This window comes from Brassica napus, chromosome C8 (assembly GCF_020379485.1).
Source record: "Brassica napus cultivar Da-Ae chromosome C8, Da-Ae, whole genome shotgun sequence".
In the NCBI taxonomy this organism is placed as follows: Eukaryota; Viridiplantae; Streptophyta; class Magnoliopsida; order Brassicales; family Brassicaceae; genus Brassica; species Brassica napus.
In genome coordinates this window covers 26,008,703-26,034,071 of record NC_063451.1, presented here as the reverse complement: position 1 = coordinate 26,034,071, position 25,369 = coordinate 26,008,703, and the positions used below count along the sequence as shown (strand labels likewise).

The 25,369-nt window shown below is 36.6% G+C and overlaps 4 protein-coding genes across 7 annotated transcripts; 1 reads left to right on the top strand and 3 right to left on the bottom strand.

Moving 5' to 3' along the window:
* Nucleotides 1-4,708: 4,708 nt before the first annotated feature.
* Nucleotides 4,709-8,082, bottom strand: LOC106453095 (DNA polymerase lambda). Of its 2 annotated transcripts, none has more exons than XM_013895328.3 (14): nt 7,834-8,082; nt 7,584-7,727; nt 7,170-7,484; nt 7,015-7,093; nt 6,803-6,933; nt 6,510-6,572; nt 6,139-6,318; nt 5,992-6,045; nt 5,819-5,907; nt 5,624-5,714; nt 5,455-5,535; nt 5,255-5,322; nt 5,057-5,141; nt 4,709-4,980 (listed from the first exon to the last, which is right to left on the bottom strand). In XM_013895328.3, the coding sequence occupies exons 1-14, from the start codon at nt 7,942-7,944 to the stop codon at nt 4,882-4,884; spliced, it is 1,590 nt and encodes a 529-aa protein (XP_013750782.1). In that variant the 5' UTR covers nt 7,945-8,082; the 3' UTR covers nt 4,709-4,881. The 2 variants fall into 2 exon arrangements, with proteins under 2 accessions (XP_013750782.1, XP_022563983.1); XM_022708262.2 differs by having other exon boundaries at nt 4,709-4,972.
* A 200-nt stretch (nt 8,083-8,282) lies between these two features.
* On the bottom strand, nt 8,283-11,857 carry LOC106453096 (NLR family CARD domain-containing protein 3). 2 transcript variants are annotated; one of them, XM_048766322.1, is made up of 18 exons: nt 11,689-11,857; nt 11,361-11,607; nt 11,076-11,289; nt 10,950-11,008; nt 10,733-10,870; nt 10,467-10,541; nt 10,292-10,375; nt 10,105-10,166; nt 9,945-10,014; nt 9,780-9,855; nt 9,571-9,701; nt 9,439-9,498; nt 9,280-9,354; nt 9,081-9,185; nt 8,905-9,000; nt 8,756-8,836; nt 8,574-8,675; nt 8,283-8,488 (listed from the first exon to the last, which is right to left on the bottom strand). In XM_048766322.1, the coding sequence occupies exons 2-18, from the start codon at nt 11,454-11,456 to the stop codon at nt 8,420-8,422; spliced, it is 1,593 nt and encodes a 530-aa protein (XP_048622279.1). In that variant the 5' UTR covers nt 11,457-11,607; nt 11,689-11,857; the 3' UTR covers nt 8,283-8,419. The 2 variants fall into 2 exon arrangements, with proteins under 2 accessions (XP_048622279.1, XP_013750783.2); XM_013895329.3 differs by having other exon boundaries at nt 11,076-11,282.
* Nucleotides 11,858-12,480: 623 nt separating this feature from the next.
* On the top strand, nt 12,481-13,668 carry LOC106453098 (iron-sulfur assembly protein IscA, chloroplastic-like). Its single transcript, XM_013895333.3, has 3 exons — nt 12,481-12,751; nt 12,958-13,176; nt 13,481-13,668. Exons 1-3 carry the CDS (start codon nt 12,574-12,576, stop codon nt 13,621-13,623), a joined length of 540 nt encoding a protein of 179 aa, XP_013750787.2. The 5' UTR covers nt 12,481-12,573; the 3' UTR covers nt 13,624-13,668.
* On the bottom strand, nt 13,664-19,865 carry LOC106453097 (RNA cytidine acetyltransferase 1). 2 transcript variants are annotated; one of them, XM_013895331.3, is made up of 27 exons: nt 19,713-19,865; nt 19,272-19,405; nt 19,066-19,157; nt 18,800-18,971; nt 18,580-18,702; nt 18,323-18,496; nt 18,110-18,220; nt 17,885-18,018; nt 17,701-17,794; nt 17,475-17,573; nt 17,239-17,375; nt 17,034-17,131; nt 16,672-16,795; nt 16,492-16,579; nt 16,313-16,412; nt 16,178-16,230; nt 15,924-16,100; nt 15,803-15,840; nt 15,624-15,717; nt 15,362-15,541; nt 15,158-15,266; nt 15,008-15,077; nt 14,775-14,922; nt 14,552-14,680; nt 14,323-14,448; nt 14,148-14,213; nt 13,664-14,067 (listed from the first exon to the last, which is right to left on the bottom strand). In XM_013895331.3, the coding sequence occupies exons 2-27, from the start codon at nt 19,374-19,376 to the stop codon at nt 13,837-13,839; spliced, it is 3,072 nt and encodes a 1,023-aa protein (XP_013750785.2). In that variant the 5' UTR covers nt 19,377-19,405; nt 19,713-19,865; the 3' UTR covers nt 13,664-13,836. The 2 variants fall into 2 exon arrangements, with proteins under 2 accessions (XP_013750785.2, XP_013750786.2); XM_013895332.3 differs by having other exon boundaries at nt 19,272-19,400; nt 19,713-19,845.
* Nucleotides 19,866-25,369: the final 5,504 nt, after the last annotated feature.

Below are 25,369 nucleotides of genomic sequence, written 5' to 3'. Positions count from 1 at the left end.
CTTCCTTCATGAATGTTCAAGTGGAAGAGTTTTGTAAGAGAGTTGAAGAGAGCTCATTAAGCTTCACTAAAGCCTTATCAAAATCAATGCCATAAAGCTCTGTTTGTGCTTGCGTTCTTGAGTTAAAAGCATTTTTTTTGTTATCAGCATAAGATTTTATTAAATTTAAATCTACTTGAGTTGTTGTCTTTGTAATAACTTGGCTCAAGTGTTGTATGTCTTCATCAAACCATCTCTCTTTGTAATTCTTTGGATTTCAAAAAAAAATTGTGAATCACTTTGTCAAATTATACAAGTAACATGATATACAACTAACTTTTCTCTTAAACAACATCATTGTAACTAAATTTAATTTAAGAAAAACACAATTTTACAATATTGAAAACAAAACCAACCAACTTAAACAAGAAATCTCACATTGTAATAAAGCAATTCATATTTGTGTGTAATAAAAAGAGAAAACCAAATCAAAACACCACCAGAGCTCGAATCCTCATCGCTGGAGCTGGAGTCGTCATCACCGAATCTCGAATCATCATCACCGGAGCTCGAATCATCATCATCCGAACTCCTTATGTTTTCTGGGGGAAAAGTCACAAGAATCGCTTTCTTCTCACTCTCTCTCTCATTTTTTTCAGGTAAAATAAGAAATGAAAAAAAAATGCGGGTCCATGTAATCCCGCATGATCCGTTTCGGCTCATCCCGTAAAAGGCCCAATCCCGCAAAGACCCGTCCCGCGAGGCCCACAAATTTACGGGCCTTGAAAACCTTGTCTCAATACCGTCCCGCGATAGTCTTTTACGGGCCAGACCCGCGGTCCAAGTCCATGATTGCCATCTCTAACTGCAATCTACGTTTCCAAATAATTTTTTTTTAAAAAAAAATTGTTATCTATGTTTCCAAACAAATCTAATTTATGTTTGAATTTTAATAACATAGATGATAAGTCGACATAAAGAGCCATGTCTGCTGACTGCTGAGTTCAGCTGTTATTATTATTTTTTTAAAAAATATAATTTTACTTACGATATTAGCTGTTCAGTTTTGTTTCAAGATGTCAATAAGCTCTCTCTTACAGGAGGTGCTTAATGAGTATCTAACTAATTACAAAAAACAGAAAAAATTATAATAATTAGGAAAGAGGAGAGAAAATATCTAAAAAGACACTTTTAGATACTCTTGAGAATTTGATTAAAAAATGAATACTCTTGAGAACTTTTTTTTGCTATGTATTGGCAAATAGATGCTTTGAATTTGTTTTAGATAATAAATTTTAATCAAACAACTAATTTATGTAAAAATATTAATATTATGTAGTTGAGATATCAAGTTGAGAAACTTTGATGATAAGGCTGCTCTTATCGCTCTTTACTTCCGATAACAACTTGCAATCCTGCTTAACTCGTTTTAAGAACTTATACTTATCAATCTCTTCTTTGACCGAGCATTCTCAAGAAACCTAGGTTAACAACCACAGTCTTTGATCCAATTAAGCCATTTTGCTTAATCACAAAAAAGAAAGAAGTCTGAATGGTAATCTTACTACACTACACATTTGGTTTATCTGGTTATTCAAGAAGAAATGAAGGCTGAAAAGCTGAATAACATTTTTGTGTTAAATAAACGATGTGTCTTGGTCATAAAATAAAATAAAAAATAACTTATTTATCATTATTTTACCTGGTATTATGATCTCTTTAGAAACAATGTATATTGCGGCTTTGCTGGGTGACGTTACATATCAATGGTCTACATCAACGAACTTAAATTAATTAATGTTTTAAATTTATTTTTCTAATCAAAATAAAATATGTAACAAAAGTAAAGTTTTAGGCTCCCCAAACAAACAGCACCATTAATTAATAAGAAATATTGTATATAATTGAGAACATATAAGATTAAATAGTTAGCCATTTTTCAAAAAAAATAATAGAAGATTAAATAGTTTCAGCATAAACTATGCATTGTACTAGTCTCCAATTGAAAGGAGAAACGCGTGAGAAAAGGATATTATCTAAAAACAAAACATCCAAAAGACGAACGACTTTATAATTAAAACCTCCACAAAAAACCATCATGGAACTAAACTTAATTCACTCAACTTTCTTAATATCTTTCTGTTCATCATATTCTGTTTCTTCATCGCAGTCCTCTTCATAAATCTTTGGTTTCTTCGAATCCATTCCTATCTTCAAATCATTTTTATCTTCTTTTGAATTTCAATGTTAGTTTATTACATTTTTCTCTATTCCTCACTTTCTCTACTTTATTCTCTTCATATCTCTTAACTACAAAAGATAAAAGAACCCATTTAATCACATAATTTATAATTTTCAAATTAAATAGTTTCAGCATAAACTATGCATTGTACTAGTCTCCAATTGAAAGATTAAATAGTTTCAGCATAAACTATGCATTGTACTAGTCTCACATCTTTCTTCACTTTCAAATCATTAACAACAAACAAAACTAGAAAATACAATAAAGCGAAAACGATTTTCGAAAATTGTATATCTTAAGACTTTACATGTATTTTGCCTTTTGAGTAAAAAGTAAGCAATTTTTGTACATCATTGGTTGATGATGTTATCTCGATTGGTTTAGATAGTTCAGTTAGAAAATAACAGTGTGACTAAATTTTTCATACCAAAGTTTTTTATTTGATTGAAATGTGGATAAAATTTTTTGCATCTTCTTCATTAAAATTAATAGCATAAAATACATCTTATTCTTCTTCTAATTATAAACATAAAATATCTTGGTATTTTTATTTTTTTACAGGCTGGAAATGTGGATAAAAAACATTTTAACCCACTTTTTACGAGACAACTTAAAACATAAATAAACAAATAGCTCCTTAATTATTATTTTTTGTAGTGAATATTAAATTCAACTCATCATCTTTTTCTTCATTCACCATTCTTCTTGTTTCACCTCCATTGACATGTCGATGAAGGGTATGACAAACAGTGTTTCAGGTCCTCCATACTCGCTACACAAAAACGTTCCGGAGATCTGTCAAAAAATCACAATGGTGCAAAACAAAAACTGTCAACTTCTTAGAGTTTTGCTAAGAAAATAAAACAGTCTTGAGAAGCCAATAACTCCGAAGAAACGAAAAATTTGAAACCAAATTCACATTTTTATATCTCACCAAGGTTTTTCTGTGGATCATTACTAAGAATAAACCATCCTAACTAACCGAGTTTTAGTTCAGAAAAGCATAAGGAGATTTGAAGCATTACCGTTCTCTTAATCTTTCCATATAATTCGTAGCTGCGTACAAACATCACATGTCAAGAAAAACACAGAAGCTGAGACTAAAAAAAACACCACTATCAACTTACTGCAAGCATATATAAAAATTCAGTGACTAAGTCGAAATGGAACAATGTTAAAACAAATATAAATTTACATTGACATGCATCATCAATGCACGTATGAAAGTGACTAAATTTCATTTTGATAGTTTCTTTGCCATATGATCCCATGAATTTCTGTGTAATAACGTCTGTTTGTGCAGTACCAAAAAAGCTGGAGCGTTTGAGTGAAATTTTGTGTTGGTAGTTAAAAAGTTGAGAGTGGAAATAAGAAGACAAAAAATGAATGTGGTGAAAAAATGAAAATTGTTACAATGTTAAAATTCAATGACTAGGTCGGAATGGAACAATGTTAAAACAAATATAATTTCACATTGACATGCATCATCAATGCATGTATGAAAGTTACTAAATTTCATTTTGATATATTTTTTGCCATATGGTCCCCTAAATTTCTGTGTAATAATGTTGTTTGTGCAGTTTAAAAAAAGCGAGTGTTTGAGTGAGATTTTGTGTTGGTAGTTAAAAAGTTGACGGTGGAAATAAGAAGATAAAATGGATGTGGTGAAAAAAATGAAAAAGAGGTTTTATTTTGATAGTTTTTTTTTTCATATGGTCTCCTGAATTTATGTGTGATAACATTTGTTTGTACAGTACCAAAAAGTTGGAGTGTTTAAGTGAAATTTTGTGTTGGTAATTAAAAAGTTGAGGGTGGAAATAAAAAGACAAAAATGGATGTGGTGAAAAAATGAAAAATGTTATAATGTTAAAATTCAGTGACTAGATAGAACAGAACAATGCTAAAACAAATTTAATTTCGCATTGACATGCATCATCAATGCATGTATGAAAGTGACTAAATTTTATTTTGATAGTTTTTTTTGTTATATGGTCCTCTGAATTTCTGTGTAAAAACGTATGTTTGTGCAGTACCAAAAAAACGGAAGTGTTTAAATCAGATTTTGTGTTGGTAAAAAAATTAAGGGTGGAAATGAGAAGACAAAAAAGGATGTGAAGAAACGAATAATGAAAAAAGGGGAACCGTCAGACAACCGTGCAACCACCCTAACCGTGGTCAAGACCAGGCTAGGCTAGGTAACGATCCTTTACAACACGGAGAGTCCGAAGACAAACCTAGCCGCTAATCACGCTCTGATCACACGGCAATGAGTCATCAACCAGGGTTAAAGGACTGTCCCCTTAGAAATCAAGGATATGCAAGGTCGTGACCCCTGATGCTTTCTAGAGTAATATAAACAAGTCATATCTCCTCTGTCTCCGATGTGGGACGTTTCTTTTCTCACTCATAACGCTTTATGAGAGACGTGTGATTAGTTTGTTTAGAAAAATGGTAAATTAATATGGTCACAACTCACAACACGTCGAATACATAAAGACGTCCAGAAAGTTAAATTAAAACCTAGTAGTTTTTAACATTAGAGGAAATATTACAGAGCATTAACATCATAACTTTGCCCATAGATATGCAATTTACAAAAACAACTGATTCCTTACAGAAGAACATAACTTAAACAAGAACCAAAAGGCTTAGTGAGTTACTTAAAGATTCCTCTCGTGTGGCTCGAGCAAAGGAAACCCTAAGAAATCGAAAACTTGTTTCTCTGTGGAGAGTTTCATGCTGGCACTTGCTCTACCACCCTGACAAGGAAACATTATCACAATGCTCAAACAATAATAAAATCATTTTAATCATTCACACTGTTGTTCCCCTTACCCGGTTACCACTTGAGCTGTGAGTAGCTGGGAACAGTCCAGTGTCATCGAGTCTATATCCTTTGGATTCCGCTAGCAATCTCAGCCTGCATTTTCCATGGCATAGCAAATATATCTAAGGATGTGTGTGTGTGATCTTTATTATTTTAGCAACACTATCTTTGGTGAGATGCATAATGGACTATTATTATGTTCATACCTTCTGTTCAGCACGTCGTTCCCTGTCCAGGCTATTAGTCCGAATGCATGTATATCCCTCGGATAAACCTGTTAGAAAAAGCAATGCAGAGTCAGACATGGTGATGAATCAACGCATCTTGTTCTTTTTTTGTTTGTTTGATAAACCCAAATTAGATTATCTTTTGCAATGAGCGTGGCTTGAGGAGTTTTCAGTGTTACCTTGAGATCAATACGGCGCCTCAGCTCCTGACCAGGATAAGTGCACAGACCAAAATACGTGTCGACGCCTGAACCAGTACCCTATTGAAAAGAATCTTATATCAAATGCTGAAAGATAGAATTTAACAAACCAAATGCACAAGAAACTGGAACATAATGTCGAAGCTACCTCTTCGCTGTGGGTACTGAAGATGAGATCTTCTCTAAGAAAGTTTATTTCCTTCAAACGCTTTACAAACTTTGTCAAGAATCCCTTGTGACTAAGCCAGGAGCCAGGACAATAAAAGCAAAGACAAGTTTCAGAAGATGCAAAAACGTTTTAGAAAAGAAAACACAGGACAAGAGGAAACAAGATTGTACATACCTTTGTCCATCAGGATGTGTGATAACGATATCTAGATCTCCGCAAGTAGCTTTCCCACGTCTATATGATCCTCCACATACAATATCCACCTGCAGAAAAGATAGATGTATTACGTTGAGAGGATTTTCTACATCCAAAAGAAGAGTAAACCGATAAACTGAAAAGTTCATTACTCTAGGTAAGACTTCCTCGCCCACTCTCTGTAGAAGTTGTTCCATCTCTTGAACCTACAACACAGAAAGTGTGAAAATATAAGGAGAAAGCTAAACCAAGGATATAAAAGGCAAGCACAATTCAAGTCGGAAGTCTAGGAATCACACCTCTTGGCGTGGAATCCTTGTTCTGATATCATCAAAATATTTCAACCCCAGCCTCTGCGCATGCGTTAGTGAATCCTCGTTCTTCAAGTCTTCTAACGTGCGGTGTCCTTTCTCGTATAGCTTGAGTGCAGTAGCAGGACCAATCCCCCAAACTTCCCCAAACAAGCTGATCGTACGTACCTTCAATCAAAGTAAGGAAACATTCCAAATAGCAAAAGAAAAAGGGTATTAGACATGGTTCTCTAGCTCCAGGTCATGCACAGTAATTTCTTAAATGAATTTAGATCAAGAAAAAAAAGAAGCAAATGATGTGATTTTATATTTTACTGAAAATGAAAAATGATAACTTTAGTTGAGGACTTCAAATTTACCTTCTCATCTGTTTCAAAGTGTTCTAACTTGGATAACTTCCCTGTTGTCACGATTTCTTGAATCTGCCAAACTCATGTAGAAGAATAATGTTAAGTTCTCACAGAAACACAAAACAAAGGTCAAAAAGACAATGCATCAGTGTATATAGTGCTTGCCAAAAGCTTATCAAACAAATTCATAGTGAAGCTATTAATGATACAAAAGCTTAGAACTAGAGCAGCAGAAAAACTTGGAAGTACCACATGCATTAAAGGGTAAGAGTATGCAATGTTGAACACATTTTTTCACTCACATGATCTGTCAACGACTTTCCAATCCCAGGGAGGTGTTTGAGCTGATCAACGCTTTCAATCTTGGTGGGAAACTTTTCAATGACGGGTATAGCTTTGTAATAGCTAAAGGACCTCCTATCATCACCCAAAGCTTTTGAAAGAGAGAAAAAGAGTTAAGATCCTATAAGAGAGCAATATATAAAAAAAAAATTAACACCAGTAACAATCTTACATCTATATATGTTTATTAGCTTCCCAAATATCTCAGTGATGTTTCTGTTCAAATCGGGTGGTTTGTAAACGGATGTGGGCTATAAATCAAAACAAGATTAATAAGAACTTCCAATAGCAACAAAGCCAAAAAGATTCATCACCAAAAGAGTCAACCTCTGATTGTGGACTAGTAGAGGGAGTCTCTGAAATGCCTTCTCCAGGGCTAGCACTAGTAGAGGGGACACTGCAACTAGTAGGTGATCCCTGTGTATTGTTTTGGGTATCTAAGCCTACGGTATCAGAAGAATCAGGGGAGTCCCTAGCTCGTTTTGGAGTTGATGGTTGATCCTCACTACCACTCCTTGCAGGCAAAGACTTTTTGTTTGGATCTTCAATCTCTTCAGAGCCAAATTTGAGAAGATACAAGTCTTCATTAGCCTTCTCTCCTGAAGTTAGACTATCTTCTAACCACTGGTAACGCAGAAGGCGCTGCAAGAAAAGAAAAAAAAAAAAAACTCTCTACTTTTTGACCTGAAGTCTCTTCCATACATAAATATCAAACAATTTAAAAAAAAAAAAAAAACTTACTCCTTTAAAACGAGAGAGAGGTTCTTTCTGGAATTTTCCGACAAGAGCTTCGGGAGTCATGGCGAGAACATGAGTGACTTTCTTCGTCAACGAACCTTCCTCGATCACTGCTCCTCCCATTTGAACCAGCTTCTGCTTCCATATCTTCAATTCAAATAGGCAAATAATGGGATATTTGAATGTGATGTGACGAGCTCTTTTTAAAAAAAAGTTGAGAAAATTTTGATTATCTCTCTCTCCGAGCACAAACCTGCAATCGACGGCGCTGGACTCCGGTGTCCACCATGAAAACTACCATTCCGGCGAACATCCCGTTCCGGTCCGGAGAAGGCGACCGGTTTCTTCCTCGCTTTGGCGCCATTTTATTGCTCCTTCACTCGCTAATTTGCTCCGTGTTCCCAATCAGAAGCACCGAACGGCAAATTTTTGTGAACTACTGTGCCGTTCAAAGCAAGAGTTACCCTTGTTTCAATGAACCGAATCGAATCGAAATCAGACCGGGAAAATCTGTTGTAAACCGGGTTTTATAGTTAATCACAGTGTGACACGACAACACTAGAACTAACCTTGTTACTTGGTGGTTTATTTCACTTTTCCTTATTTTATTTTGCGTATTGAAACATAACCAGATTGATAACCGAAAACCAATTCAAAACCGGAGATAAACCAGATTAACTACCCGGTTAATGGAAGCTCTTCTTTGAAAATAAAAATTGATTTTTTTTTTAACCGGAAACCAACAAAGGAACAAGTTTTATTTTCGGCTTGAAGCCCATTCAACACCTCTCATAAAGAATGCGACAACAACTAAAGGTGCAAAATTATTGACTCTCTCTCTAGAAGAAAATCTCTACTTCCTTTTCAGTCATCTCAAGAACATGGTCTCGAGCGTCCGTAAGAGCACTCTGGATTACAAGAAACAAAGGGCAATGTCTCAGTAACCAGAACCTTTTAACAAAAGACCTGGTGGTAGCGGATATGTTCTTTTACCTGTCCAAACTTGGTGATGAAGTTGTTCCCCAGGTTTATTGATGTAACCGTTACATCTTCGTTGGCCTTTAGAGCTTGAGCAATGGCGAATGCACCATCATCCTGTATATGAGACACAACAATAAGATCGTCGGAGTGGCTTACAAAAGACAGTGTTGAACAACAAAGTCTTCTTTTTTTACCCGAATCTCATTGAATCCTAGATCCACGGACGTCAGAGCTTCATTAACTACTTTTAAGCTCCGAGCTAAACAAGAAGCTCCCTGAAAAAAACAATTCGAATATTAAAAAAAAAAACTGAAATATGCTGATAAAATCTGTCTGCAAGTACCTCATCTCTAAGTCCATTTGCTCGCAAGTCCAAAACCGAGATCGTGTTGTTATATCTCAACATGTCTGCAACGTATTCAGCACCCTTAGCTGCTATCTGCACGACATTAGAATGAAAGATCAAACAATGATCAAACAAAACAAGCTTGTGAATAAATAGCTGTAGACAGGCTTTACCTGGCACCAACCAAGTTTGAGCGTCTTCACATTTCCATGGAACTTGAGAATTTCTGATAATGCTTTTGCTCCATCAGGTCCTATGGGATTATAACCAACCTCTAACTGAAGAAACAATGAAACCAGCACTGTCATCATCTTCCAAGTTATAAGTAAACAAGGAAACAAAGATGAGAAAGAGTTTTTTTTTGGCGCTGACCGTCGTTATAATTGCATTATCTTTCAGAGCTTGGGCTATAGCATTAACTCCCTCTGCGTGGATGTTGTTTCCGCCCTGTTTTACACCAACAAACGCGTTAACATCCACAGATAGCTCGAGTTAGGGAGGAGACCGGAGAAGAAAATGGCCACTACTCACAATGTCAATGGTTGCAATTGAACGGTTCTGCTTCAGAGCATCTGCAACCTTCTCAGCTCCCTGAAGTCATTGAGAAACATTCAGACAGTCAAACGCAGACGTTCTAGCCCCATTATTATAAAGTAAAAGTACCTCATCGCCTATGTCATTCATGTACAGGTTCAACCAAACCAGGCACTTGCTTCTCTTGATGTATTCTGCTACATAGAAGGCGCCCTTTGCGGTGATTGAGTTGTTACCGAGGTCTAGCAGAGCCAGTTTCCCTGTACACAAGTAGAGGTAAGAAAAGAGTTAGTCTTGAGGTATGAAGAGAGTTCTATCGAATTTGCTTAAATACAAACCTTTGTGGGAAGAAAGACCAGCCATCAAAGCACGAATCCCTTCATCTCCAATGGAGTTTCCATGCAAATGAAGCTCCTGCAAGTAGAATGGCCAATGGCTTAGTGGGATTTAACTCTTGAAGACATGATAAGTACATAGAATGGGACATGAGGAAGTTTATGTACCCGTAAAGACTTATTACCCTCTAGCCCTTTAGATAAAGCATTGGCACCCAAAGCACCACCATAGTTTCCACTGTAACAGATCAGCATGTCAGGGATATGAAATATAAACAAATAAAAGCAAAGACTAAAACAGAAGATCCATCTACGATCCTAAACTCACTTGAGATGTAAATTTCGTATTGTATTATTCTCAAGAAGAGCTCCAGCAAGACTTGTGAATCCCTACCTCCATTTCAAAAGAAAGGGGGTGAAGAAGACACAACACAATAGATTCAATTCATACACCTGGGTGCTTATTTCTGCGATATAGAGGTACGGTACGGCACATATATAAAGAAAGAACTTACAGAATAGTCAATCATGTTATTATTCAGCTCAATAACCCTCAAGGTTGAATTTCTCTTCAACAACTCAGCAACTTCTTTTGCACCCTGCACATAGACCATTGGAAGAACTTGGATGCATCAAATGAATTATGTCTAGCTAGGGAGCTTGAAAGATACAGCATCTGCTTAGACAAACCTCGTCTCCTAAATCAGTACTGTTCAGCTGAAGTATCTCGATGCTAGAATTTTCCATCAATGTAGCACATAAAGTCTGTCATTGAAAAATAAAAGGAAACCATATCTTATCTCATAAAGAAATGTACACCTACAGAATAAGCTCTATGTGATTTTCATAGCTAAAGATATCAGCAAACATCAATGCTTTATCCTTTCTTGATTAATTTGAGGACGTTATAGCCATAAGACATGGAAAATAAGTTAAATGCTAGTATTTCGACTAACCTTAGCTCCTTCATCACCGATAGGGTTTCCAGAGAGGTTAAGAACCTTTAACATAATATTTGACTGAAGAACACCATCAAAGGCTTTAACTCCAGCAGCTGTTATTCCATTTGCAGAAAAACTGACTTCCTCTACAGTCTGAACACACAATATGAGTATGGTTACTCAATGAAATTGGCAGATAACAGATGTGAAAGAGAGGGAGAGTGCTATAGACCTGATTATACCCAAGGCTTTCAGCAAGAAAAAACAGTCCTTCATCTCCAAAGTTGCATCCTGCAACATAACACTCAAAAGGTAAGCTACATCCAATATCATGAACTCCAACCATATTAAATCGCACCTGACATGTCAACACTTCTGAAGGACCTGAGTTCTTTAGCAAACTCATTAAGCCTCTGCTTGTTCTCCCTATCAACCTTTGCAGCAAACCCTTGTAACAGATTAGTACCAGGACCGATCGACCACTTCACTCCTTCCGTAGAAGACTTGCTATCTCCAGATGAAGAAGTCTTAGGAGACATGAACTTCTCCACCACTTTCCACAAAACTGTCAGCTGAATAAAACAAATTAGCACTAAGAAAGAAAGCAACTTTCAAAGCTTCAATGCCAACACAATCAGCGTACCGAAGGTGACGACAACGAATGAGCCAACGGGCAAGACGTTAGACGCAATCTGCTGAACTTTAGCATTAGGGAACCCACTAACCGCTTGTGACTCATTGTAACCCCTACGCATCGAGCTTCCTTCCGCTGAAGCTCTGATCGCAGAAAGTCTCGGACTTTGTCGACGAAACACCACCGGAGAAACGAACAACCGGTGGCTAGAAGAAGATGAGCCGCCTCGAAACTCGAATCGCAAACCGGAAGAAGCCTTTCAAAAGTTTCAAAAGATTGAATCAGAAGCTAAAAGTGATTGAAGGAGAAAAAGAGGATTACTAGTGGAGTTACTTACCTTGGGGAGATAGTGGAGATAGAGAGAGCTGGTGGAAGATGACGCCATCAAGAGGCGCGAAAATCACAAGGATGAGACTGAAGCGGCGAATTGGAGGAGAAGAAGAGAAGAGAAGAGAATAGAGGATGAAGATGAAGTGTGTTTCCTTCGCGCTAAGCGCGTGCTTTTAGGTTCGGGTTTAACTCAACTCCGAACCGGGTTTTAATTTATGACCCGATTTTAATTGTTCAAGTATATTCTATTGGGCATGGACGTTTTTACCCCAACCTGGAGTACCTATCTAAGCTCGAACCGAAAAAAACCGAAACCGAATCCTAACTGCTATATAAAAATATCCGAACGGGATTTATAAGTTTAGTATTTTAGAGTTTGGTTATAACCCGAACCGAACTGAAATCCAAAATAGGATCTGAAATTAGTTAAATATGTTAATGTTTTTATCTTTGTTAAAGTGATTTAGATATTTTAGAGTATTCTAAATATTTTTTTTAGTTTGTTTATTTGTTATTTTGAATGCTTTTCAATTAATTTATATAGTTTAACTAATTTTTAGTTAGATTTGTGAATAATTTTTATATTTTGAAAAAAAAAATTGTCGATTTTTGAGGTTTAAAAAAATATTTTTGGACGATTTTACAATCCGATCCGAACCAAACACGGAAGGAACCGAACCAAACCCGAATCAATAACTAATAAAACATGAACATGACTTATAAGCATAACACCGAAAATCTAAAAATTTGAATCAATCGAACCGAAACCGACGGGTCCCCGACTTAAATAACATAAAACATGTGGACTTAAATAATAATTGAGCAAAAATATTTATTTATTTATTTATTTCTGTTCGTCTTCTTCTCCTCCTCTCGGCGATTCTATTCTGTGATGATGGCGTTGGCTGGAATCACGACTTCGAATCCAACGTTTCTTCAGCTCAGGGTCTCTAACACAAGCTTACGTCATGTGGCTCCACGTAACTCGATTTCATTTCCTCGTTCGTCATACGTGAATCTCAATCGGAGAAACCGTCTCTGTGTTCGATCCTCCTCCTCCTCTGCTCCAGGTTCGAATTGATATCGCGAAAGTTCTCTTCTTTTGATTCGCTTCTCATAGAAATGATTCGAAAAGTATCGATTTTTAATATGATTACCATAAAAAAAGTATCGATCTTTTGTTGTTTTTTTGAATATTCAGACATGTACTGAGTTCTGCTCTTGTTTGGTTTGCGTGTTTCACGAGAATTTGAAGAGTCTTGTTTGAATTTCTCAGTGGCATCTGCAGTGGAGGGATTGAAGCCGGCGATATCCTTGACGGAGAGTGCGCTTAAGCATCTGAATAAGATGAGAACAGAGCGTGGGGAAGATTTGTGTTTGAGAATTGGTGTGAAGCAGGGAGGATGCTCGGGGATGTCTTACACGATGGACTTTGAGAACAGAGCTAACGCAAGACCTGATGATTCCACCATTGAATATGAAGGCTTCGCTATAGGTAAGTTTATTTTGAATAACCCTTTTATTCTGATACAATAAGGTCTAAGAGGTGAGATCAGTTAGTTTATGTAGTGTAGACTCGCCATGTTACATATGAATTGTCATTGGCTATATTCGCTTACCTGATAGTTATAGACTGAATGTTGTTAGGACATTAGCTGTCGTGTTACGGTCTGCGCATTTGTCATTTAGACTGATTCGTGTTCGTTAGACTCCAGTTCTCTTGAGTCTGCTTTTTTATATATCTCTGAAAGGAAAAGAATGCTCAGGTTTTTCTTGTGCACACTTTTCTTTTTTTGTAGTTTGTGATCCGAAGAGCATGCTCTTCCTTTTCGGAATGCAGCTTGATTATAGTGACGCTTTAATCGGTGGAGGCTTCTCTTTCTCAAACCCCAACGCTACACAAACCTGTGGATGTGGGAAGTCTTTTGCTGCCGAGATGTAAAACAGCTTTATTGCAGTAAAAACATATGTAGTTATAGACTTGGCTGTAGAATTTTATCAACTGAATCAGAAACACTTTAAGCATTTTTCATCAGTGATGTTCAAAACAAAATGCTTATAAAAATATTCAAGTTCTGGTTACAAATTCAGAAAGCAAAAAAAAAGAACAAGTAATCAAAATCTTCTGCTCACTGTCTCACACATTAGCTCCAGATCAGGCTCTTCTCTTCTTGTGGGATTTTGAGGAGTACTTATCATGGCCTCTCTTTTTGGCAGTTTTATCAAACCCACTTGGTTTTGGCTTGTATTCAGGTTTAGTAGTCTCGATACTGATGATACCACTTGAAGAGATCTTAGACTTTTCCAAAGCTTCGGCTTCTTTGCCACCAATAGCAAATTGTTCAAGCAGCTCAGGATCCAATTCTATCTTTGCCCTCATTTGTTCCTTTAAACCAGATATCGAGTGTGAATGACTTTATACATCGAAATAAAAACAAAAATATGAGCTTGAACAGAAGCAAGTACCTCGACTTGTTTTGCTGCTTCCCTGAGATCTTCGTCTACAGATACATTGTGAGGTTCAAGCACTCTCTGCAACCACAAGTCATCATCATGAATCATATATTTAAATATGAAGGATTGTAAATTACAGAGCAAAGGAACATAAAAGTAAGCTTTTAGCTTTGAAATCCGAACTTACTTCTTTCAACCGAGGGAAGGTGGCTTCGATCTCTGATGCTGCGATTCCATTCAGATATTTGTATAACTTCTTACCAACCTTCAATAGAAGAGAGTGTATTTGTCCCCTCTCTAACTGCATTTGTCTCTGTAAGTGCAATGTAATGATACAGTTTAGAACATTCAGATGTGTCTACAAGTTTATCTCTAAACGTCGAATGAAACATAAGTCCAAAACATAAATGTTATACCTCGATGGTAGAGAAATCAGACTCCTGCAAGCCCAAGCATAGGAGTACAGATGCTTGAACATATGAAAGCGTGACCGGGAGCTTCTCTTGAAAATAGTGATGTGCTAGAGTTTTGCAGAGGTCATAAACCTTTTAAAAGATAAGAAAAAAAAACAAATAATCACCAAACGGAACAAATATAAGTTAAAACTCAATAAGTTTACTTGAGGAAAATGTAACTAACCAGATTGAAATCCACAAGATTGTCAGTGTACGCTCTGAGTCTCTCCATATCATATGGAGAAAACACACTGTCGAGTTTCTTCAAATATCCATTTGCTGAACTTCCTGAAGAATCAACTTCTGTGAAGTTGATCTTAGGGTTCAAGACACTAGAGAAAAAAAGAAGTGATATGAGAAAAATGATCAAATCCCCCAAGAATGGAATGAACCAAAAAAAAAAGGATTAGTCCTAACCTCATTGCAAGTTTATAATCCATCTTCTTGAACTTGTCACTCAATAGCTTAGAGAACCTTATCCTGAAATCTGAACAAAAGAGAAGAAGTGGCCAAAGCATTAAAACCAAGAACGGCAAAGTCTAGTTCTTGTTAAGAAAATCAACAAACCTTTATAGAAGGGAGCAAAGAAGCCCAATTCATCTGACTCACTAACTTCGAACTCTTCGTTGTTCAATGGTTTCAGAAGCATGCATGTGTGCTCACCGGTCACAGAACTCTGATCAAACCAAATGTAGAAATTGCGTTATTAACCACTACTATACAAGCCATAGGTAAGAAGAAACTCAGTAGAAAGAGTAGAGATATGCTTACTTGTATCTGACTGATATAGAAGGGAGCAAATTTATGTTTCCTCCAGAAACGGAAAAGATCCAAAGTGAGACCAAAAGAGACACCGAGGTAGTGGAGTCTCTCAGGTCGTCGATCACGAAGAGGAACCAGCAGAGGTGGAAGATTGGCGCGAGGTTTTATCTGTTCCTCAAGCAAAGAAGCCTATGGAAAAGCAATCAAGTAAGAAGTTGAATGCATAAACCAAACAAAAATAGTCATACAGATAGATAGAAGAACCAAGAACCTTCTTAGCAGCTTCGGTAACTTTAAGTGGTGAAGCCTCCACATCGAGTTCATCATCGCCTTCTGATATCGAAGCTAGCTGACCCTCAAAATATCTGTCCACATCAATCAATTAAATCATTATCGTCAAGCTTTGATCACAGCTTAGTGTTTACGTATGTAAATTTTCATGCATTTTACCTGGTCAATAGTTCAACCGCAGCAGAACCATAACCCATCTACATAGAATGCAATAAGACATTTGTTAATTTTTCATGGAACCTAACAGATTAAAAAAAAATGAGAAGCCTAAAAAAGTCACCTTCATGGCGTTGGGGTGGACTGCTATGCGTACAATACGAGCACCAGAAAGAGTTGGGAAGACAAGGTCCCTGAACTGTTCACAGAACTTCCAAGGTATTTGATCTCCATGTGGTGAATGACCATCTCTTAAGCTTCTGATGGCTGATTTCTCAGATATCTGTCCTTCAAGACACACCTGCAAAAAATACATCCAGAATCAGTCACAATGCTGCAACAAAAAATAAAGCAGATCTCCAATTTTTTCAACTATACCTGAACAACACAGAGTATATCAGGAAGCTGGTTTTTGGATTCATCAACAGGACCTGTACCAAATAAATTTTTTAAGGCGATACTCTAAATCTGGTGGATTATATCTAGCTTTAAATAAAAGGATCAGTTATATACCGAGCAGCACAAACAAATGATGAGCAGGAGCATCCGCCAGCAATTGAAGATCATTAGGAGAATTCTTGTAGTGAGAAGAGACGCAAAGTGCCATCATTCGCTGTGGTAATACCACTTAAGTTACTATAATCAAAACAAAGTAAGCAAAAAAATTAGATTGTAAAATCAACTATTATTACCTGTAAAAACAACTCACTGTCTTTGTGATAAGAAAACAGTGTGTCTCGGTTGACATAGTAGAGATCACACTGGCTTGGCAGAGGATGGCTACAATATACAGAACAAACAACCAAACGGAAAGATCAGTTGGGAAGAAAGGGATGTAAACGTTGTATAATTTTGACGTGAAAACTCCATACCATGAAGGACTAGGGAGGCAATTAGCAACATCAAGGCATAGTAATCCATTGAGCCAGGATTCAACTGGATCTCCAGAAGCGTATCTAATTGACTCAGTAAGTTCTATCTTCTTGAAAAGGCAACCTGAATCCAAAGAAACGTCAGACAGTTAAGGTATTCCCCAAGATAACGATTAACATCATCTACAGAGCCAAGAATAAAAAGGATATCTAATACTAAATACTATGACATTAAACTAGGCCCTCCAAGAAAGAAACATTAGCTCTAGTACTTGTGAACACCGATCAGATACTAGGATCTCTACGAAATTCTCTTGATTATCACATGCCAAAATCGAAAGCAAGATGTAGCAGTTAAATACCCGAAAGGGAGCCTTCAACACCAGTAGCAGGGGCTCGGCTTTGTTCTTCTAACTGTTGGAGGAGTTTCAGGGACAAAGATCTACCAGTACCCTCATAGCTTTGATAAATAAAAATAAAGAAACGGTAATCAGTAACCTAACTGACTCAAATTATAACTATGGCATACACAATGGTGGTGTAACCAGAAAATCATGTTTCACTTACCCACTGACTGTAGATGATAAGAAAACTAGGTAAGGTCCAAGTAGCGACTTCACAACTGGCAAAGGAATCGCTGCTGCTTCATCAATAACCAACAGCTCAACTTGTGAGAGCTTCTCGTGTTCATGCGGTTGTATATACTGAACAAGAAAAAAAAAACAATACCGATTAGTTAACAAATATTATCAGAACATTATCAGACAAACCACAGCTAATTAGAAAAACATGAATGAACATACCTGGATAGTTTGTCTGTGCTGCTTAAAGATATTTATCCGTACGATGGCTTTCTTAAAGTCAGGATTCACACTTCTCACAACATCATACTCAAGATGTTCCTTCAAAAACATATGGGTTAAGAGAATGTTTAGGACATTAATGAATAATCTCAAAAAATATGTAAAACTTTTACTCTTTCTTTAAAAATTGCCTTTAAATATGTGCTGCAGAAGATGTTCATAGTACCTTGTATTCAAGAGCATCAAAACCTTTGCAAACAAACTCGAAGAATGTTTTCAAGTTATCTGGGCTTGGTGCTGTTACGTAGATATTAGAGTACCTAACAGCAAATAACGATAAAGTGCCGATAAGTTACTAAATACTATCTGAACATTTGAGAATAAAAAGAGTACATTAACTCAAAGCCTACCCAGCAGCAACAGCCCCGGCAACAGCTAGACCAAGTGCGGCAGACTTTCCACGCCCTCGACTAGCAATTAGAGCAACAATGCTCCTGAGGGTCTTATCCAATATTGCATCGAAAAATGTGACAACAGCTTTACCCTACAGAAAAAAAAGAAAGCATGTATTCAAAAACATGATCCAATGTGCAACCCTTCTTCATCTAATGTATACAGGTGACAAAACTACATACCTGATCCAATGTACAACACTTCTTAATCAAAGGACCAACAGGAAAATCATCACTTAGTGCATCTTTCAAACTCTTAAGATCTTGTTCTGCCTCAGAAAGTCCCTCCGAATCCTTTCATCAGAAACGCATTAGAGTAAACGTTAAAGATGCTAAGCGGCATGATGAAAGATAGTTTCTCTCTATCAACAGCCCTTAAATCTGATAAAAATTTACCTCCTTTGCTGGAACTTTGGTGATAGATCTGATGTGAGACGAAAGCGGCAATATATTCAGCTCATCATCCATGACAACGCACGCTTTGCAGGAAGCTAGTGATAACAGAAAACGCTCATTGAAACGTCCGGAAGTTTCAGAGTGTGACTCGGTTCGAAATCTATCGTGCACATCCTGATACGAAAACAGAACCAATCATGTAAAGTAAACTCCAAATAACTAGTTAAGCAAACAACAAAACTACCAAAATCACATACCATAACCATGGTGCATAGACTAGTAAGCGAAGAAAGAGACTGTAATAACAATACAACTAGCCCACCCCCTTCCACCGTCTCAATTGTTCTTGCTAGTAGATTTGGGGTTAGAGCTTCAAAATCCTGAATATATATATATATATATATAAAATTAAAAAGGTAATCTTAGTAAGTTGCAGCAACTGTATTACTTTATATAATCATTAACCAGGCGGCATACCTGTAGGATGCACATGCCATAAGTATTCCCGAGAACTCTTTCAGAGTCTTTGTACATGCAATGTGTTACTTCCCCAACATCAAGAAAAAGAGAGAAAGCGTCAAGCTTTTCAAGATCTAGCTGTCCTCTCTCCTTCATCTTCTTCAGCTGCTTAGAACGTTTCTTATTGTGACTGCACACAAAACCAATTTCATTTTGTTAATATAAAGTTTCAAAACTGGCAAATACTTTATTTTGTGAAACACAAGGATGATGAGAAATCGAACCTGCTAATGTCGAGTCTGTTCTTGTAGCACCATAGCACACTTGTGTTAGACTTCACCACCGATTTTGACAAAATGTGATGAAGATTCACTATCTGTTACACAACGAAACAGAAAAGGTATTATTAATTAATCTCCAAAAATTCAAAAATAGATTCTAAGGAAAATGCAAAGTAGAGATTCTTTATAAGAAGAACAAAAGATATCACCTGGTCACGAGACTTGTCACCGACGATGACAAACATGGAACGGTGTCTAAGCTTAACACCGTTTTCAATCAGAGTCCTGATACGTTCGTCTACCTTCTTCCTCATCCTCACACTAACTTCTTTTGCTTCCTAACCTTATGCCCAGAAAAAAAAAAAAAAACTCAATGAAACACAGTTTCGAGCTGTTTGTGCAAAAGATATTAAGATAAAGCCATGTTCTTTTTTAAGTTCTGGAGTTTCAAGACATAAACCCGTTTGAAAATAAACTTTCCTATTTCAAATTCGAATCAAAGTTTCAAACTTTCTATGAGAAACTCAACGAAGCAAAGTCTCAGAAATTAAAAAAAATTACAGCAAAAAAAAACACACAAGCGGCTTTCGATTCCCAGCTGTGAAGCCAATAAGCGTGATCGATAGTAACGAGTGTGACGGAGAACGAACCTGGAGATTGAAGATGGCGACGGAAACGAGCAGAGGAGGGTGGAAAGAAACAGTCTTTGTGTGTAAACAAAGCAGAGAGAAGCGCGCCCTAAGCCAAACCGTATGTTAAAACCCTAAAACCCACGGGGTATCCACTTGATAACCGGGATCCGACACGGTTTGCTTTTAAATCGGTTTATCGACGCGCATTGGGCCCATAATTGCTGTAACTTGTAGCCCATTGGGCAACTAAAAACAATTTAGCTATATAGCGCGACCATGAAAATATTGTATCCCAAAAACAATTAACTGTTGTGTATTTGTATTTTTAGAGTTTGATTTCAGGAATTCTAATAGATTGAAAATATTTTTTTCCTCTTTTAATTTAAATATTAATGATTTTTGAAAAAAATCTTTCAATAAATGGTTACCTATGATTTATTAGTTACGGCACCTAATATATATTTTTGTTATTTTTTGAACCATATCGCACTTATTCCGTAGTTATCCCGCTTGTCACCATCTGGGGCCTGAGTCTGAACTTGATTTAAAATATATAAATTCTTCTTGCATTGATCAAGCACTGAACTAGAGTGATACGCTCTTTTCATAGAGAATACAATATACATATTCTAAGAGATTGATGCCTGCACACGACATGAATCGAATATTTACTATTTAGCAAATAATGATGCACGCAAATAGCCAACTACGCACTAAATTAAAGAGAAATTATATTTACTTGTCACTTAGTACACGTCTTCAGCAATCAGAACTTCTTCGAAGAAGTATCTGATCGGTGGGATGGTGCTCTACCAAATTATTTTTCTAGATCAACTGATTCAATTTAAATCAATATTGATTTAACTTATATCTAACGCCAGTGTTTTTAATTATTAAATCAAGAATCATTCAAACTAATAAAGTAACCGATATTTCTTGTCCTATATTACGTAGAAAAATAGACTGTCCTTTTAAAAGATTATAACTTCGCAAGTACACGCATAACGAGTCTTTCAAAGAATTACACTTGAATAATAATTAAAATAGAAAACTATATGTATTGCGTTATATATATACTATAATTTCCTTGATGGTCAAATGTAACGATGAACCACTCAGTAGGTTTTTTTTTTAAAATAGACTTGCTTTAAGAAACCAATAATGTATTGATAAAAAAAAATTATAATGGGTGCATATGCCATTTTATATTTTATAATCCATAATTGAAACAAGGATTGGTGGTACAGATGTCGAAGTCTTGTTGAAGAAATGTTTAATCAATTTGATCAACAAGCTAACCTTACCTGGCTTGGATATCTTTATCACCCACAACACCTAGATAACATTATCTCTTCTTCTTAATAATTCATTTAAAATTGAAAATTAGTTTATTTCGTTTAGTAGCTATCTCCTATATATTACGATTACATATTACGATTACATTTCATATGCCATGATAACATGTTGCCTGTTATGATAATAAAACACAAAAGAAAAAATACTTATTAGGTGACCTGATCAGTTTGAAAGGAACTTTTAGGGCATGGCGAATAGATATCCAATTAGTTTAAATTCCTCTGTATATGCATGATCATCATTTACTAGAATATCTGTATACTGTATACATTCAAATACAAGTTCCTATAAAAACAACAAATACTATATATACAGAATGAACAATATTTCACTTACTGGCGTCATCAGGAACATGGTCTATATATTGATATATGTGTTGTCCAACTATTTTAATATAATTATTAAAAGTTCTTATTAATCATTTAAAAATAAAATATTATACAAAAAAACACAAATATAAAAATTAAATTTCTACAAAAATATAAAACAAAAAAATACCCACCCTTTTAAACAAAATCTAGTAAATAGTTAAATCAGTTATGCTAGGGTTTGCATTTTTTCATTATGGATCTCATGCATGGTTGGTTTGTCAATTTATTAAATAGCATATATATTTGCATTTTATAGTTAATGATGATTAGTGAAACGTATTAACAAAAATAACAAGATTTTACATTAAAGAGAAAATTGGAAAATAAAGACATTTTATACTTCGATTTGTAAGAATAGTACTTTCTGAAAATTCTTTAGGTAAGTAGGATTTATAATTTTTAAATACCATATTGCCCTCAAATTAGCATAGTTAAGATTTATATAATTAATATTAATATTTCGAAATATATTTAACCACTTTTAAAAAAACCAAAAAACAAAAAGTAAAAACAGAAAGTAAAAATAAAGGAAAAACTTTAAAAAAAATAGAAACAAAAGTCGATTTACCCTAGAGATTAACAAACCTCTCTCATCTTCTCCGCCGAAAGCTTGAAGCTCCTCCAATGGAGATTTTGGGTAAGAACAAAGCCAAATCGTTTCTTCACTCTTTAATTTTCATTTTTCATCTCTAATCTAGTTATTTACGTCTTTCTCTTTGTTATCAGCCTGAAGAATTGGAGATTTGTTCTTACTCTACGACATCGTCAGACGCTCTTCTTCTTCTTCCACCATCAATTTCATCAACATCTCACGTTTCTAAGAAGGTGAGTTTGCAATTACTTGTTTTGATTCTCTTAACCCTAGATTTCTTAAAGTTTCTCATCACTTAAATCCGATTTCTCTTATTTCTTAATCTAAATTACTTGAATGGGTTGATTAATCTCCTTATACATTACGCAATTCATGGATGTTATTGTTTGGGTGTTTTGATTTTAGTTTCTTATCTTCGATTTTGGTCCTTTTTTGAAAGAGGGAAAATTGACAAATAGATTCATTTTTGTTGTTTTCCGATTCAAAGGTTTGGTTTTTTGTCAAATCTTCTTCTTTTTTTGTTTGTGCTCTGATTATAAACTTCTTTTCTGTGATTGTAGGTATGTCTGAGGAGTTACCAAAGCGGTTGTTTAAGCCGGGTGAAGAGACCCAAGTGCATCAGATCAATAACAACTGCAAGATGGTACGCTATTTCAAAAGATTGATGGAGTGGTTGCCAAAGGAGTTGGAGACAGTGAAGAAAGATCCTGTTTTTGCTCAGATTTTTAAGCTGTTCGATAATGGTTTGGGATTCTCGGCGAGAGTGATACACGGCTTCTTGTGTAGGGAGCTGTTGACTTACAAAGATTATGAGCTCTGGTTTGTCTTTGCGAGAAGACCTCTCCGATTTTCATTGCTTGAGTTCCACGCAGTTACCGGGCTTCAGTGCGATACTAGTCTCTCACTTAAGGAGTTGGTTGACTGGGATGATGATGGTGGTTTCTGGAGCTTAGTGATCAAGACAAATAAGGGGATTTCTATTTTCGAGCTGTGGGAACATCACATGGCAGCTGTTAAGAAGTGGAGTAATGCTGATCGAATCAGGCTGGTGTATCTTTGCATCATTGTTTGTATCGTTTGCTGGAGAGATGAGAAGGCACCTATCCCCATCAAGTACGTAAAGTTGGTGATGGATCTTGAGCAGGTTCGAAACTATCCTTGGGGAGTTGCTTCTTTTGACCTTTTATGCGAGTCAATAGCTGAAAAACGAGATAAACTGAAGGAGAATCCAAAGAGTTACGTGTTAGATGGCTTCACCTACGGTCTTCAGATATGGGCTATGGAAGCAATACCAAAGCTTGGAAAGCTCTGTGGAAGAAAACTGAACAAAAGTTTTAAGAACGGTCCTAGATGTGTAAACTGGATGGGAGCTGCAAAGATTTCGTACGAGGAGCTCAACAAGTTGGAGAACATCTTAACACCCCAGGTAAATATTTATTTTAACAAGTAGAAAAACAAATAAATGTTTGTATTAATGATTGACTCTTTTCACCTTTCTTGTGTAGGATGACATATATCCATACATCTCGTGGACAGGGAATTATACAGTGTGTGAAAGTCTTCAATTTAGCAGACGAGATGAGGTGGAGGATGATAGAGTCAAGCTTCTCATGCAGATGATAATGAAGCAGTTTGACTTTAGCGGTCATAATTGGGAGTACGAAGAGACACCGGTATTTTCTTTTGGGGTTGATAACAAAGAAGGGGAGAAGGAGAAAGTAGCTACGCATGAGGGAGAAGGTGGGAGTGATGAAGAGCCTAACGACAAGGATGGTGAAGGTGGGAGCGATGAAGCAAGTGGGAGCGATGAGGAGTTTCAAACTCCAAAAGGATCAGCAACCATAAGGGCGAGAGATACAAAGGGAAAGAAGAGGTTCCCTGATCGTGGAATGGAAAAAAGGAAGCATAAGGTCCTACATACTAGACCACCCTTTGATGAAGATATGAAGACTTTTGTGACGCAGTTGTTTCAGCAAGGTTTTGCTGCGATGGAAGAGAGGCTAGAGAAAAAGATGGATGAAAAATTTGAGGGAGTGCAGTCAGAGCTTAAAAATTCCCGTGGGGATTCAACCGTCCAAGCTGAGCATGGAGATTCATCTGCGAGCAAGCCAGCGCCTAGCCACCCATTGCCTAGCAAGCCAGCGCCTAGCAAGCCAGCGCCAAGCAACCCATCGCCTAGGAAGCCATCTCCTACGAAGCCATCGCCTAGCAAGCCATCTCCGAGGAGGTCCAAACGCTTGGTAAACAAGCACTAGTCTTCATAACTCTCTGCAATGTGTCTTAACTTCTTTTAGTGTTAGTTTCATGTGTTTATCGGCCTTGTGATGTGTTTTGCATTGTCTCGTTTTGGAAGTGTGTTTGGTTTGTAATTGTTGTTCAAAATCAGGCTTAATTATGTATCTGCATTATGATGTGTGTTTTGTTATGTGAACTATGTGTAAGATATTTATATGAATTGCTTGTGTATTTTGAATCTGATTTTTGTTTGAATTGCTTGTGTGTTTTGAATCAGGGTTTTTTATGAATTGCTTGTGTACTTTGAAACAGGATGTAAATTTCAGTCAAGCGGATGATATGGACGAACCAATAGGTACGCAAAGCCTTGAAGGACTTTCTCAAGCCTCGTACGTACCCGATTTTGATCCATCACAGACCAATAACGACAACGATGCAAGTGATTGGTGGACTCCAATGACTACTGTCCGGAAACTACGAAAAGGTGGATCAAAGCAATCAAATGCACCTCTAACATCGGCAAAGTGGGATAGATGGACTGGAGGACCAAGCAAGAAGCTTCAGCTTAGTGACTCACCAATGGCAGATGACGGTTCTCCACAGGCGTCACTGTATTATTTCACCGAAGAATCGTGGGATAGATTCACGAAATGGTCTACGAATCCAACAGCTTTGAGGATTGGTCCCTCTGTCTTTAATTTGACCTTCGCACAGAGAATAGTTTGTGCTGGAAAATGGCTTGGAAACGAGGTATTATTTTCTTAACATATATTTGTAACATATATTTGATTGTGCATTGGGTAATTTTCCATGTGAATATTCAGGAAATGGATGCGATGATGTATATATGGCGAGAGAAGACATCTTTGAGGCGTTGGAATATAGACCGTGTTGCTTTCATGAACGACATGTTCTGCCTCCAGATCGAGAAAGAATACGAGAAGTGTAAAGACGACAAAAGAGGCTACGTAGTACCCGATCTTCTTCTTGCTTATGGGAGAGGAGAGCTTCCATCTCATGGGCGGACTAATAGAGTTTGGGGTGTCGATGTTGATCGTCTCAACTTTCCTCTGTTTGTCAAATGTAATTATCCATGCTTCCTCTACACGTCTCCGTTATTC